Source organism: Capra hircus (assembly GCF_001704415.2).
Source record: "Capra hircus breed San Clemente chromosome X unlocalized genomic scaffold, ASM170441v1, whole genome shotgun sequence".
In the NCBI taxonomy this organism is placed as follows: Eukaryota; Metazoa; Chordata; class Mammalia; order Artiodactyla; family Bovidae; genus Capra; species Capra hircus.
Window position 1 is genome coordinate 55,212,501 of NW_017189516.1, and position 13,422 is coordinate 55,225,922.

General features: G+C 41.1%; 1 protein-coding gene across 1 annotated transcript; it reads right to left on the reverse strand.

Moving 5' to 3' along the window:
• Positions 1 to 12,251: 12,251 nt before the first annotated feature.
• On the reverse strand, positions 12,252 to 13,129 carry LOC102187665 (40S ribosomal protein S4, X isoform). Its single transcript, XM_005701085.3, has one exon. The coding sequence runs from the start codon at positions 13,109 to 13,111 to the stop codon at positions 12,320 to 12,322; it is 792 nt and encodes a 263-aa protein (XP_005701142.2). The 5' UTR covers positions 13,112 to 13,129; the 3' UTR covers positions 12,252 to 12,319.
• Between the last annotated feature and the right edge of the window lie 293 nt (positions 13,130 to 13,422).

Sequence of the window (13,422 nt, forward strand, 5' to 3'; positions counted from 1 at the left end):
GTCTGGGGTTCTAATACTGGCCTTTCAAGGCAATTAAGTTCTTAATAATAACTTATTAAACTTTGGCTCTATCTTTGGTGAAAATCTGAAAAATAATTTAGGCACAATACAGGTTATCAAGATGATGATCTTTAAGAAATGTGATGAGTTCTTACTGTTTAGAGTTATTTTGTTTCAGTGCTTATTGAAATTCAGTCATTTTTGTCCCCATTTTGAAGGTAAGTAAGGTTTGCACAGAGAGGTGAATCAACCTGCTTTGGGTTAGTAAGAGGAGGAGGCACCGTTAATAACCTAACCTCAACAATGTTTTAGTGCCAACTTCAATTTGTCTCAGAGTAATGAGCCAAAACAGGGACTTCATAACGTAAATCAACTACACTTCAATAAAGGCTGGTTATGTCCCAATGTGCAGTGGAAAATTTAGTGAATCCTCAGAGAAAAAGCCGCAAATTGAGGACTGTGTGTTCAGTGTCTTTGATGGCTGGAGAAATCTGCTAATAGCTGCTTAGAGGCAGAGCAGGACCTTTGTTTCCACTGATTGATTTTCGCCTGGGAGTGTTTGGTACCATTGTGCTGACTGCCTCTGTCAGGGGACACGATCCTATTGCCTGATAGATCCAAGTGATACCACAGACAGCTGGATTATTGTTTAGTCTCAGACATAATACCTGTTATTTCTGACATGTCTAGCAGTTATGGAAAGATGATCCTAAAGACCCTGTGCCCTAAATGTTGACTCGTGCCACTAGGGAAAGAAATGGTCCGTTTGGGGCTGTGATAAGATGAGCACTCCATGCAGCATCACTTAGCAACCGAGCTCAAAGGGCCCCTCATTGAGAACATATGTCTGTTTCCCCAAGCTCTTTGCTTTCAAACTGGCATTCTCTGTCTGTTCATTACCTCACTAACAAGTAATAGACTTTGACATGTTTAGATTAATTTGTTTAAAGAAGTTTGCTTCAACAGTCGCATGGAAAAAGAGGAGGGCCCAACTCAAAAGAATTGACACCTTGAGAGTTTACTCTTTATTTGTGTTTCCAGTGGCTATTTTATTTCATCTAAAAAGGGAAAAATTCCATATAGCTATTGCATTTATGTTTTGATATTTTTTATTTTTTTATTTTTTTTGGGTAAATTGGTCTTGGTTCTGTCATGCACTGAATGGTTTATTAATTCCATAAATAGCTGTGTGCCAGGCACTGGGCTAGGAGCAGGAAGAACATACATGAACAAACTAGACAGAGTTTCTGTCCTCACAGGACTTAACGCTCTAGAGTAGGTAAGCCAAGCAACAAACAAGAACAGTGATGAGAAAGAAATGGACTGAGTAGGAGAATAAGGCAGAGGATGGTTGGGAGACGGGTTCTGTTGCAGAGAGGGTAGCACAGGGTAGAAGGTAGCCTCTTGGAAGAGATGACGTTTGAGCAAAGATTTAAATAAAGTGAAAGAGTCAAGAAACCACACGGGAGGAACATGCCAGATAGAGGAACAAGAGTAGGGGAAATCTCATTTCATTGGAAAGCTATACATTGTTAAGAGCAATGATTTTTTAAAATTTAAATGTCTTTATTTTTGATTGGAGGGTAATTGCTTTACAATATTGTGTTGGTTTCTGCCCTACATAAAACAGGAATCAGCAATGCTGGTGGCGATTGGCTTGAACCCCCTCCCACACCCGCCATCCCAGATGTTTTCAATTGTCAAAAATTGGAGAGGAAGGTGGTGTTAGCACCTCATCCATAGATGCCAGGGATGCTGTTCAACATCCCATAGTGTGCAAGAAAGTTCCCTCCCACCCTAACAAGAATTAACTAGCCTATAATGTCAAGTGCTGAGGTTGAGAAATCCTGGTTTAAAGCACACACTTCCGGGTTATTTGACTCCAGTTCTATAGGGCTCTGTGCCTTTCATTGCCTTTGAGTTATTGTGCAACTCAGTAAGTTGCAGGCAGCTGATCAGAAGGCAGAACAATACTGCTCTATGGATAGCTAATAAATTCTTTCCCTTGGAGGTTCAGTTAACTTCCCTCCCCACACTGGGAAGAGGCTGCATTGGCTCCCATTTGCACATTCATTTCAGTGTCTCTAATCTATAAATGGGTCTGGCCTTTGGATTCTCCTTCAAATTGACTGTAACGTCTTACTGATTCCTTCCTTGATAATAAGTTGAATGAAATCAGTAACACATGTTGTTCGTTTTATGTCTCTGTGAGAGTCATGATTTTACCTTCTTTTGAAAATTGTCTTTCAGCACAAGCAAGTTTAACATAAGTAAGTATAAAAACTGTGAAGTGTAACCTCAGCTCTTTTGAGAACCACAGGAAGGAAGAATGTGGAACAGGGCAAATGAAGGAGGAGCTGATAGGAGATTGAATCAGAGAGACAGTTGGGGGCCGAGTAATGAGGGCCTTGGAATCACTGGTGAGGACTTCATGTTTTCTACTACGTGTGATAATTCTGAGCCACAGACTGGTTGAAAATCAGGGAGAGTCTTGAAATAATTTCCATTTTCCAAAGATCCCTTTAAGGATTAGAATTTATTAAGATAATATTAGAGGATATTGTGGCTTCCCAGGTGGCTCAGTGGTAAAGAACCTGCCTACTAATTCAGGAGACACAGGAGACATAGGTTTGATCCCTGGATCGGGAAGATCCGTTGGAGACAGGAATGGCAACCCATTTCAGTATTCTTGCCTGGGAAATCCCATGGACAGAGGAGCCTGGTGGGCTACAGTCCACAGGGTTGCAATGAGTTGGACATGACTGAAGTGACTTAGCACAGCACAGAGTATATTGAATTAAGAGTTCATCAGAAACCGACCTTTCAAAATGATGCAAAGAAGAGAGAATGGTGGTTGGGACCCAGGAAGTATTGATCAAAATGGGGAGAACTGTTCAAATCAAGATGGTAGATCATGATATTTGCACCAAGAGGGCTTGCTGAAGCCAGGCTCACCAATTTGGTAGCCTCCAAGTCCATGTGGGTATCAAGCACTTAAAATGTGGCTAGTTCAAAATGAGATGTGCCATAAATGTAAAATACACACAGAATTTCAAGGACATAGTGAAAAAGTAAAACATCTCATTAATAGTTGCTTTTATGGATTATAGTTTGAAATGATAGTATTTTGTATCTTCTCAGTAAAATTTCACCCATTTCCTCTTGTTCCTTTTTGACATGGCTACTAGAAATTTAAAAATTACTTCTATGCTCACATTTTCCTATTAGACAATGCTATGCTAAAGAATGGCAAGTAGGCTTTTAACTTCAAAAGGATAAAAAGGCTATCTCCAAGGTTTTTTAAACTGAGCAAACACATTAGAGATAAGCAGTTGATCCTAGATTTGATTTATGTAGCAGTCATTCTTCCATGGTGGGAGAGGAAAGTGAATTGATCCTAGTGTTGATTTATATATAATGAATCGTAAACATATACTTACATAAATAAATCTATGCCTAATAAAACACCCTTTAAGAATCTTAGAGGAAGAAAAAGCAGGTCAGTACCTCACTCATGTTTGAAGAAGCTGGGGAAAGATCACTGGACTAGTGATTAGGAGACCTCAGTTCCACTCCCTCTTGACTGTAATACTCTAGGAAGTTCTATGGCCATGGGAAAGTTGCTGCCCTTTCTGAATCAATTCATGGTCTCTTTTATCTACCCCATGGTGTCATTGGATGCTCTCAAGTCCTGAATAGCTTGCTTAGGTCGTATCTTCCATCATAATGGCTTGCATACATAAATAGATACGTGGTGGTCCTTCTTGAATTGAAGAAGATTCAGATGGTAGTCCTATCCTAAAAGAGTAAAATAATCTCACTAAGTCCTAGTTTCTTCATCTTTAAAATATAGGTCATAACTGTATAGGACATGTGCGTGTGTGTGCGCACATGTGCATGTGTGTGCGAACACACACTCAGTCGTGTCTGACTCTTGCAACCCTATGGACTGTAGCCCACTGTCCATGGAATTCTCCAGGCAAGAATACTTGAGTGGGTTGCCATTTCCTTCTCCAGGGGATCTTCTTGACCCAGGGATCGAACCCATGTCTCACGTCTCCTGCATTGACTGCCGGATTCTTTACCTCTGAGCCACCTTCCCTTGTAAGCTTTAAATAACTTGTGTTAAGCATTGTTTCAGTTTCCTAGGGCTACAGCAACAAAGTATTACAAGGGTACTGGAAGGCTTAAAGCAACAAATTTATTGTCACATTTCTGAGGCTGGAAGTCTGAAATCAGAATGTTAGTAGGGCCATGCTCCCTATTCCTGAAGCTTCTAGAGAAGCGTCCTTCCTTGCCTCTTCCAGCTTCTGGTTGCCCCAGGCATTCCTCAGCTTACAGCAAAGGATCCCCTATCTCTGCCTCTGCCTCCACACAGTCATCTTCCATCTGTGTCCGTGTCCAAGTTTCCCTCTTCTTGTAAGGACACCAGTCATAATGGATAGCGCCCACTCTGATTTAGTATGACTTCGTCTCAACCTGATGACCTCTGCAAAGACCCTGATTCTTAATCAGTTCACATTCAGAGGTACTGTGCCAGGATTAGAAATTCAATGTATAGTTTAGAGAGAACAGAATTCAACCCAGAACAGGCATTTTGCAGAAAACCCACCACACAATAAATACTCATGATTGCTATTATTAATAGTTTAGAGCAGGATTTGACAAACTGTGGAGCATGGGCCAGATGCACCTGTCACTTGTTCATTTCCATATTGTCTATGGCTGCTTTTGTGCTGCAAAGGCAGATTGTGACAGAGACTGTATAGTTTGCAAAGCCTGAAGTATTCACTCTCTGGCCCTTGACAGAGGAAGTTGCCTGATCCTTGGCCTAGAGTCAGTGTCATGCTTGTTAGAAACATAAAACCTTGGGTCCCATCTCAGACCTACTGAATCAGAACCTGCCTTATGACCCAGCAATCCCACTGCTGGGCATACACACCGAGGAAACCAGAACTGAAAGAGACACGTGTACCCCAATGTTCATCGCAGGACTGTTTATAATAGCCAGGACATGGAAACAACCTAGATGTCCATCAGCAGATGAATGGATAAGAAAGCTGTGGTACATATACACAATGGAATATTACTCAGCCATTAAAAACAATACATTTGAATCAGTTCTAATGAGGTGGATGAATCTGGAGCCGATTATACAAAGTAAGCCAGAAAGAAAAACACCAATACAGTATACTAACGCATATATATGGAATTTAGAAAGATGGTAATGATAACCCTGTATGCGAGACAGCAAAAGAGACACAGATGTATAGAACAGTCTTTTGGACTCTGTGGGAGAGGGAGAGGGTGGGATGATTTGGGAGAATGGCATTGAAACATGTATAATATCATATATGAAATGAATCGCCAGTCCAGGTTCGATGCATGATACAGGATGCTTGGGGCTGGTGCACTGGGATGACCCAGAGGGATGGTACGAGGAGGGAGGAGGGAGGGGGTTTCAGGATGGGGAACACGTGTACACAAGTGGTGAATTCAAGTCAATGTATGGCAAAACCAATACAATATTGTAAAGTAATTAGCCTCCAATTAAAATAAATAAATTTATATTTAAAAAGAAAGAACCTGCATTTTGGCAAGATCCCCAGGTAATTCAGAAGAACTTGTATATTTGAATAGGACGGATTTAGAAATGATCTTTTAATGACTCACTGTTGGTTCTTAGTAGTCGTTAAGGTTTTTTTTTTCATGTCTTTTGTTTGTTTTAGTTTGTGGAAGTGGGAATATTTGTACATAGTAAAAACTTCAAATAGGACTAAAGAACTAGTAATGAAAATATATTTAATTCTTTTTTATTCTTTGTTTTTTACCCCAAAAGGACCATACTATATAGATTATTAGGTACATAGCTTTTACACACAACTGCATAGTTTAGAGATCATGCCATCAGTACATAAATCCATCCCAGTGTTCTGCATGGCCGCATGCGATTCAGTTTTGCTTAGATACCACAGTTAATTTAACCAGTTTCCTCATAAAGCATTTGCAGGGATAAAGCTTTTTATTTTCTGAAGTTGTTTTTATGATTATGGTTTCTCTTTGGACAGTTTCAGGTTCACCATTGTTTTCTTGGGTATGATTTGTCTAAAACATGATCCCTGTCAGTCAGTCAGTTCAGTTGCTCAGTCGTGTCCGACTCTTTGCAACCCCATGAATCACAGCACGCCAGGCCTCCCTGTCCATCACCAACTCCCGGAGTTCACTGTAGGCCCCCCAAATTGGCAGTTTGGAAGAACTCATTAGGAAATCTTATGATAGAGTCAAATATGGTAGAGCTTAACATTGTTGGAGTTGTTGAGAGTTCAAACCAGCACCAGGATCCTTGGACTGGAAGCATCTCCTAGCCTCTCTATATCCACACTCCATCCTTTTTACCCCCTGCTTTCTGCCATCTTTGTTCCAATTTAGCTAATGAGGAGCTTAATCAGGAGCTGAAGGAAGGAGGAGAATGGAATCAGGGTCTTGTTTTGTTTTTCTTCTGGTTCCCTCCTGAACCCCCACTGAAAGTCATTGTTCTTTGATAGTCGCCTTTTTCTGTATGACTCCCTCAGCTTTCTGTGTTCTAAATCTCACGCATCCCGTAGGCCTTGGAGTGGCAATAGCCACCCCATATCCAGCCCTGTGCACTGCCGATTCCTTGTGGTCCTGTGACACTCTCTCCACAGCTTTATAAATAAACTCTTTGTAAACAGATTTTCTCAAGTTATCCTAAATGGAGAGCTGGGTTTCCTGTTGGGTCATTGACAGTCTCGCTCCCTCCTCTGCTCCCCAGTGATGAAAAGCGGTGAGTGGATCAGGCTTTACACGTGAATAGTCACCTCATTAATGCAGTTGCAGAGATATTGGAGAATATTTTGCTGTGTGGATCCCAGAGATATGTCGTCCTTGGCTTCTGAGCCAGTTAGGATCTTCTGACTACAAGTGGTAGAAAACCCAAGTTAAGCTGGCTTAGTACCAAAGAAGGACTAAACTGACTTCAGCGTCATGCTTCAGCGTCATGCTTGTTAGAAACATAAAACCTTGGGTCCCATATCAAACCTACTGAATCAGAACCAGCATTTTAGCAAGATCCCCAGGTAATTCATATGAACTTTTATATTTGAATAGAATGGATTTAGAGATGATCTTTTAATGACTCACAAAAGGGCCAAGGTCAGTTTGGCTTCCAAAGTCAGCCAACTGGTAAATACAGGAACTGCAGCCTTCCCACAAGAGTCATGCTTCCTGTATCTCTTTGACCTGTTCTTCTCTGTTATTGGCTCAGGTTCCCATAGGGAACCAAGATGTAAGCTTCAGATATACACCCTTCTGTTTGAAGATCAGCAAGAAAAAGGGAGTATCTTCTCCAAAAGCATTAACTGAAGCCTTAGCCCTCATTCTCACTGACTCAACTTCCTGATGCTAGCAGGTTTGTGGAAGAATAATGAAAATGAACATTTATTGAGTACTCACTTTGTGTCAGACTGAGGGATGGCAACCTGCTCCAGTAATCTTGCCTGGAAAATTCAGTGGACAAAGGAGCCTGGACTACAGTCCATGGGGTCACAGAGTGTCGGACACGCCTGAGCATGCACACACAGTTTGTGTCAGACTTGGTTCCAAGGACTCTTCCCACGTGATAGACATTATTATTTTGTCTATTTCACTGAAGAAAGCAGTGAGACGTAGACTATGTCCCAGAGCTAATAACTGGTAGAATAGGAAGTCAAACTTGCAGTTTTGCTCCAGCCCCCAGTATAAACCTCCACACTCTTGTCCTCTGTTTAGCTTAGACCTGCACCCCATATCTACCTCTGGGACTGGGGTGAAGTCGCCTTCCAGTGGACTTGGAATAGAAAAACGGCACTCATTACAGAAAATGCCAGAGATTGTTATCACAGAATTAAAAATGGATGGCCACCAACTGTAATCAGTTAATTTCCACTTTAGCAAGTCATGATGTTTTGCTAAGGTGATAGTTCTCATTTTTCCCAAATCAACATGCCATAATGCGTGTGTTAACATCAATAAGAATGATAGTCACTCACCTTTAGGGGTACCCCTCCCCAAAAGTATACCCTGCATACTTGAAGATAATTTTCAGAACAAGCTAAAATCCTAACTCTGACACAGATAAGTCTGTGCTCAAGATATTTAACTCATGAGGAAGCTAGTTCAAGGGAAAATTTTAAAAACCACAAATTTAGATGCAAAAAGAGAAATGTTTAATAGAGTGTGCAAATGGACACAAAACTATTTTTTCCACAAGGGGGCAAAGAAGTCAGACCTCTATCGAGAGGACAGAATTTACATGTCTATAAGAATTACTTTGCATTGGTATCACTTAACTACAGAAGTGTGAAACAGTTCAAAGACAGTGAAAAGCTCGAATCTGATATCTGGGTAGGGAAAGCTCTAGACAATGCATAGTTCCTCACTGAAACACAGTATTTTCCTATTTTGTTAAATAGTATTTTATCATAGTAAGAACACCTAACTAAAATCTATACTTCCAACAAAACTTTAAGAGTACAATACAGTATTGTTAACCATAGCACAATGTTGTACCGCAGATCCCTAGAACTTAACTCATTTTGCATCACTGAAGCTTTATGCCCATTGATTAGCAATTCCTCAATTCCCCTCAGCCCCAGGCAACAGTTATTTTATATCCTCATCTAAGTGGAATCATGCAATATGTGTCCTTCTGTGACTGGCTTGCTTCACTCAGCATATTAACCGCAGAGCTCATCTGTGTTGTCACATATTATAGACCTTCCTTCTTTTTAAAGATTGAATAATATTCCATTGTATGTGTGTGCCACATTTTAATGAAATCTGTTCATCTGGCAGTGGACATTTAGGTGGTTTCTGCCTCTTGGCTGTTGTGAATAGTGCTGCAGTGAATATGAGAGTATTAATCTCTCTCTGAGATCCTGCTTTCAATTCTTTTGGATATTTGCCTGGCAGTGGAATTTCTAGATCATGCAGTAGGTCTACTTTAAATTTTTTTGCAGAGCCTCCATACTGCTTTCTGTAATGGTCACATCATTTCGCATCCCTGCTAAGACTGTGCAAGGGTTCCAGTTTCTTTGCATCCTCGCCAGCACTTGTTGTCTTTCTATAATAGCTGTCCTAGCAGATGTGAGGTGATAGTTCATTGTGGTTTATATAGGAAAGTACCAAAGGTAGAGCTTCCATTGTTCTCTCCTCATGGAGTCATTGACAGTGTTACTGCTATGACATTAATGTGTGACAATACATATGAAGTTATTGCTAACCAGGGAAGCTCACTGGAGCTTTCATGTCCAGAATTTTATGTTTCTATTTGTTAAATTTATTTGGCTGCACTGGTGAAGAATCAAAGCTACTCCATTTTGTAAGGTTCCGGGAAAAGAGCCTTTGGAAATCCCCTGACCTCACCCCACCACCTGCTAACCAATCAGAACCCTTGGCCAGCCCAGGAAATTCGAATCAAGCCAGGGAAAGGAGAACCAATCAGAACTCAACACCTAACCCTTCACCAGAAGGTGACCAATCAGACCTGGAGACTCCCGTTTTTCAAATTTTTCGAGCGATAATACCCTATATAAGCAATGTAACCCAGAGCTCAGGGCTCCTCCCTATAGCTGCTGCATTAGTATTGGTGGGAGCCCCAGCTCGAGCTTGGTAATAAAAACTCTCTTGCTTTTGCATCGGATATCGGCTCCCTGGTGGTCATTGGGAGATTTTGCGACTTGGGCATAACACTGGGTTTTAGTTGGGGCATATGGAATCTAGTTCCCTGATCAGGGATAGAACCCACACACCCTGCATTGGGAGTGCGGAGCCTTAGCCAATGGACCACCAGGGAAGTCCCCAGAGTTTTTACTGGGGCTTGATCACACACTACCCGTGGGGCTTCCTTATTTTTGAGAGCCCTTCCAGAGGCAGAACTGGTATCTCTTGGTCCAAAGCTCCCATCATCAGTCTTACTATTTGACTCTCTTGTGGTCAGGGCTTCCCTGATGGATCCATGGTTAAAGAATCCACCTGCAGTGCAGGAGACACAGGAGACACAGGTTCAATCCCTGGGTGGGAAAGATCCCTTGGAGAAGGAAATGGCATCCACTGTGGTATTCTTGCCTGGAAAATCCCATTGACAGAGGAACCTGGCGGGCTACATTCCAAAGGGTGACACAAAGAGTTGGACATGACTGAGCAACTAAATGCACACACACACACACACACACACACACACATCTTGTGGTCAATGTCCCAAAGCAAGCAAAGATGTTCCAATCAGACATAATATTCTAGGGGAATAGAGATCATGTCCCAGTAGCCAAGGAAAGAGGCAAGACATCTTTTGGGGTAAGGTTAACTCTTAACTACACAGGGGGGCCCTAAACAAATTCTTTAAACTACTTTAATTCTCAGGTCTGGAAATTACAAATATGAATAACAACATGAAGCACTCTTACATAGTGAGTGCTTACCAAGTGTGATGCCTAGAGTTAAGACTTTTACATGCATTGTATTATTTAATCTTGGGTTTTATCATTAAATCCTGTGAGGCGAGCCCTGCTGGCCCTGATTTGTGCATAAGACAGTGACACTCAGAGAGTCTGGGGAATGTGGCTATGACTCAGAAATTCTGATAGAGTTAAATTCCAGCCCAAGCCCTTCCTTTTAACCGTGGGACTTCATACCTTCTAGTTAGTGTGCTTTGAATGAAATGATTCAGGCCAAAGTGTCAGCATAAAATAGATTTTTTAAAAACTGAATAATTGTATTGGTAAAATGGCTTCTTATATCCTATCATCACTTAAGTGCAAAGAGGATGATTGATCACTCACTGCTTCTGCCTGGGACAACACAGAAAGCTGTGTTAGGCATTGAAATACCAGCCTTGTGAGGTTAGCTGAGGGAAGCATGGTGGTGAAGGAATTTTTTCTTTTTTCCTAAGCTGTTGGCAGAGTCTCAGTCATTACAACAACGTTGAAATCTAATCTATCTTGTGTGGTAAACGTCGTGGGCATTTGTCTGTCTCCATTGGGAGAATGGCATTCTAACATGTATACTATCATGTAAGAATTGAATCGCCAGTCTATGTCTGACGCAGGGTGCAGCATGCTTGGGGCTGGTGCATGGGGATGACCCAGAGAGATGTTGTGGGGAGGGAGGTGGGAGGGGGGTTCATGTTTGGGAACGCATGTAAGAATTAAAGATTTTAAAATTTAAAAATTAAAAAACAAAACAAAACAAAAAAATAAAATACAATAAAATAAACTTTTTTTAAAACAAAACAAAACAACAACAACAAAAAGGAAATTTCAATAGTGTAATTTTCACCTGCCAAACCTGTGCCAGGAGATGATGAGAATTAACAATGTGATTTGAAAGAGCTCATAGCTATTGCTCATAAAGGTGAGGACTGAGAACACAGTATTCTCAGAGTGACTTGTAAATATGCATGTTGCTCAAAGGTGAATTTGCTCCACTGGTTCATGGGCTAGTAGGACGGTTTTGCTGTATGTCCCTTTGAATGTCATCTGAATAATACATGATTACGGTACTTTTGTTGTTTGTGCAGTTGTATACTGAGAGTTTTAAAGTAATGAGATGTTTTCTGTTTCTAGAAAAGAAATAATATGAAGAGGTAGGCTATGAGTCGCGTAGCCACAAGAATAGACAAGGAATGAAGACAGCTCAGACTTTATTTAAGTGCTACTTGTGGAGGTGATAGAAGTGCTCTTAGAACTTTATTTGTTGTTGTTTAAATCCAAAGATATGCATGTGGAAGAGAGTCACTGACAATGGTAGCAGAAGTGTCTTTTTTTCCCCTGCATAGCTTGTGCATCCAAGGACCAAACTCAGGCCCTTGGCAGTGAAAATAGGTAGTCCTAACCACTGGACTGCCAGGGAATTCCTGTAGAACTTGAGATCAGCTCCTAATACCAGGATGTTCTCTCTTTTACAGAAGAAACAAGTCAAAGTCAATTCACGGTGTCCTTGGAAAATTCAAAACCCAAAGGCTCAGTGACAGGTGATCTTGGAATGGCCAGCACCATTACTAATGAACACAACTCTTTTTAATAGAATTTTTAAAATATAGGACAGTGTAAGCCCAGGTTTTGCTGTGATTTGAAACTAGTAGGCATACTTATAGGAGTCAAGCTTATATTTCTGCCCCTACCATCTTTCCCCCACTCTTCCTATAGGTAACTTCCTTTATAAAAGTTTGGTTTACACTCTGTTTTTCTTTTTTCTTTTTTTTTTCACTTGGTATTATCTTTAATTACAAAGACTTTTCCAATCACATCACATAGCGGTAGTTTTATCCACTGCTCTGTTTGGCTGCCAATCTCTTATCTCTCTCCTCAGCAATGGTAAGGCGAATACCCTTTCCACGGGGAAGAGAGATCCATGGTTTGTTGCCTTTGCCAATAACGAAAATGTTCGAGAGCCAAGTGGCAAAGCTGTTGCCGTTTGCATCTTTCACATGAACTACATCAAAAGAACCTGGATGTCTCTCCCGGTTTGTAATCACACCAATTCTTCCCAGGTTAGCACCTCCAGTCACCATGCACAGGTTACCAGTGTCAAATTTGATGAAATCAGTAATCTTGCCAGTCTCCAAGTCAATCTGAATGGTATCATTCACCTTGATGAGGGGATCAGGGTAACGGATGGTACGAGCATCATGGGTTACCAGATGAGGGATTCCTTTTGTCCCCACAAATATCTTTCTTACTTTGCACAATTTATACTTGGCCTCCTCAGGTGTAATACGATGAACAGCAAAGCGACCCTTGGTGTCATAGATCAAACGAAAATTCTCTCCAGTCTTATCAATTCTGATGACATCCATAAAACCAGCAGGGTAGGTTACATCTGTGCGGACTTTGCCATCGATCTTGATGAAACGCTGCATGCAAATCTTCTTTACTTCATCTCCAGTTAAGGCATACTTACATCTATTCCTTAGGAAAATGATTAGAGGGAGACATTCCCTTAGCTTGTGGGGGCCGGTAGATGGACGAGGGGCAAACACACCAGTCAGTTTATCCAGCATCCAATGTTTTGGAGCTGCTACGCGTTTCAGGTGCTTCTTGGGACCCCGAGCCATGGCTGCGCTAGGCACGAAAAGAGGTGTTTTTCTTATTATAAACAAATATGTGTAGATACTCTTATGCTTCTTTTTAGTTACATAATAGAATAGTGTGTGTGTGTTGCGTGTATGTATCTGTGTGTGTGTGTGTGTGTGTGTGTGTATATATATATATATCTTGCTTTTTCACTTGATAATATATCCTGGCAGTCATTCCAAAGTAATATTAGAAATATACCACATAAGTTTTCACAGCTATACTGTTCTGTTATGTGAGTGCACCCTAGTTTACTCAACCAGTCTCCTAGTGATGGGCATGTGGGTGTTTC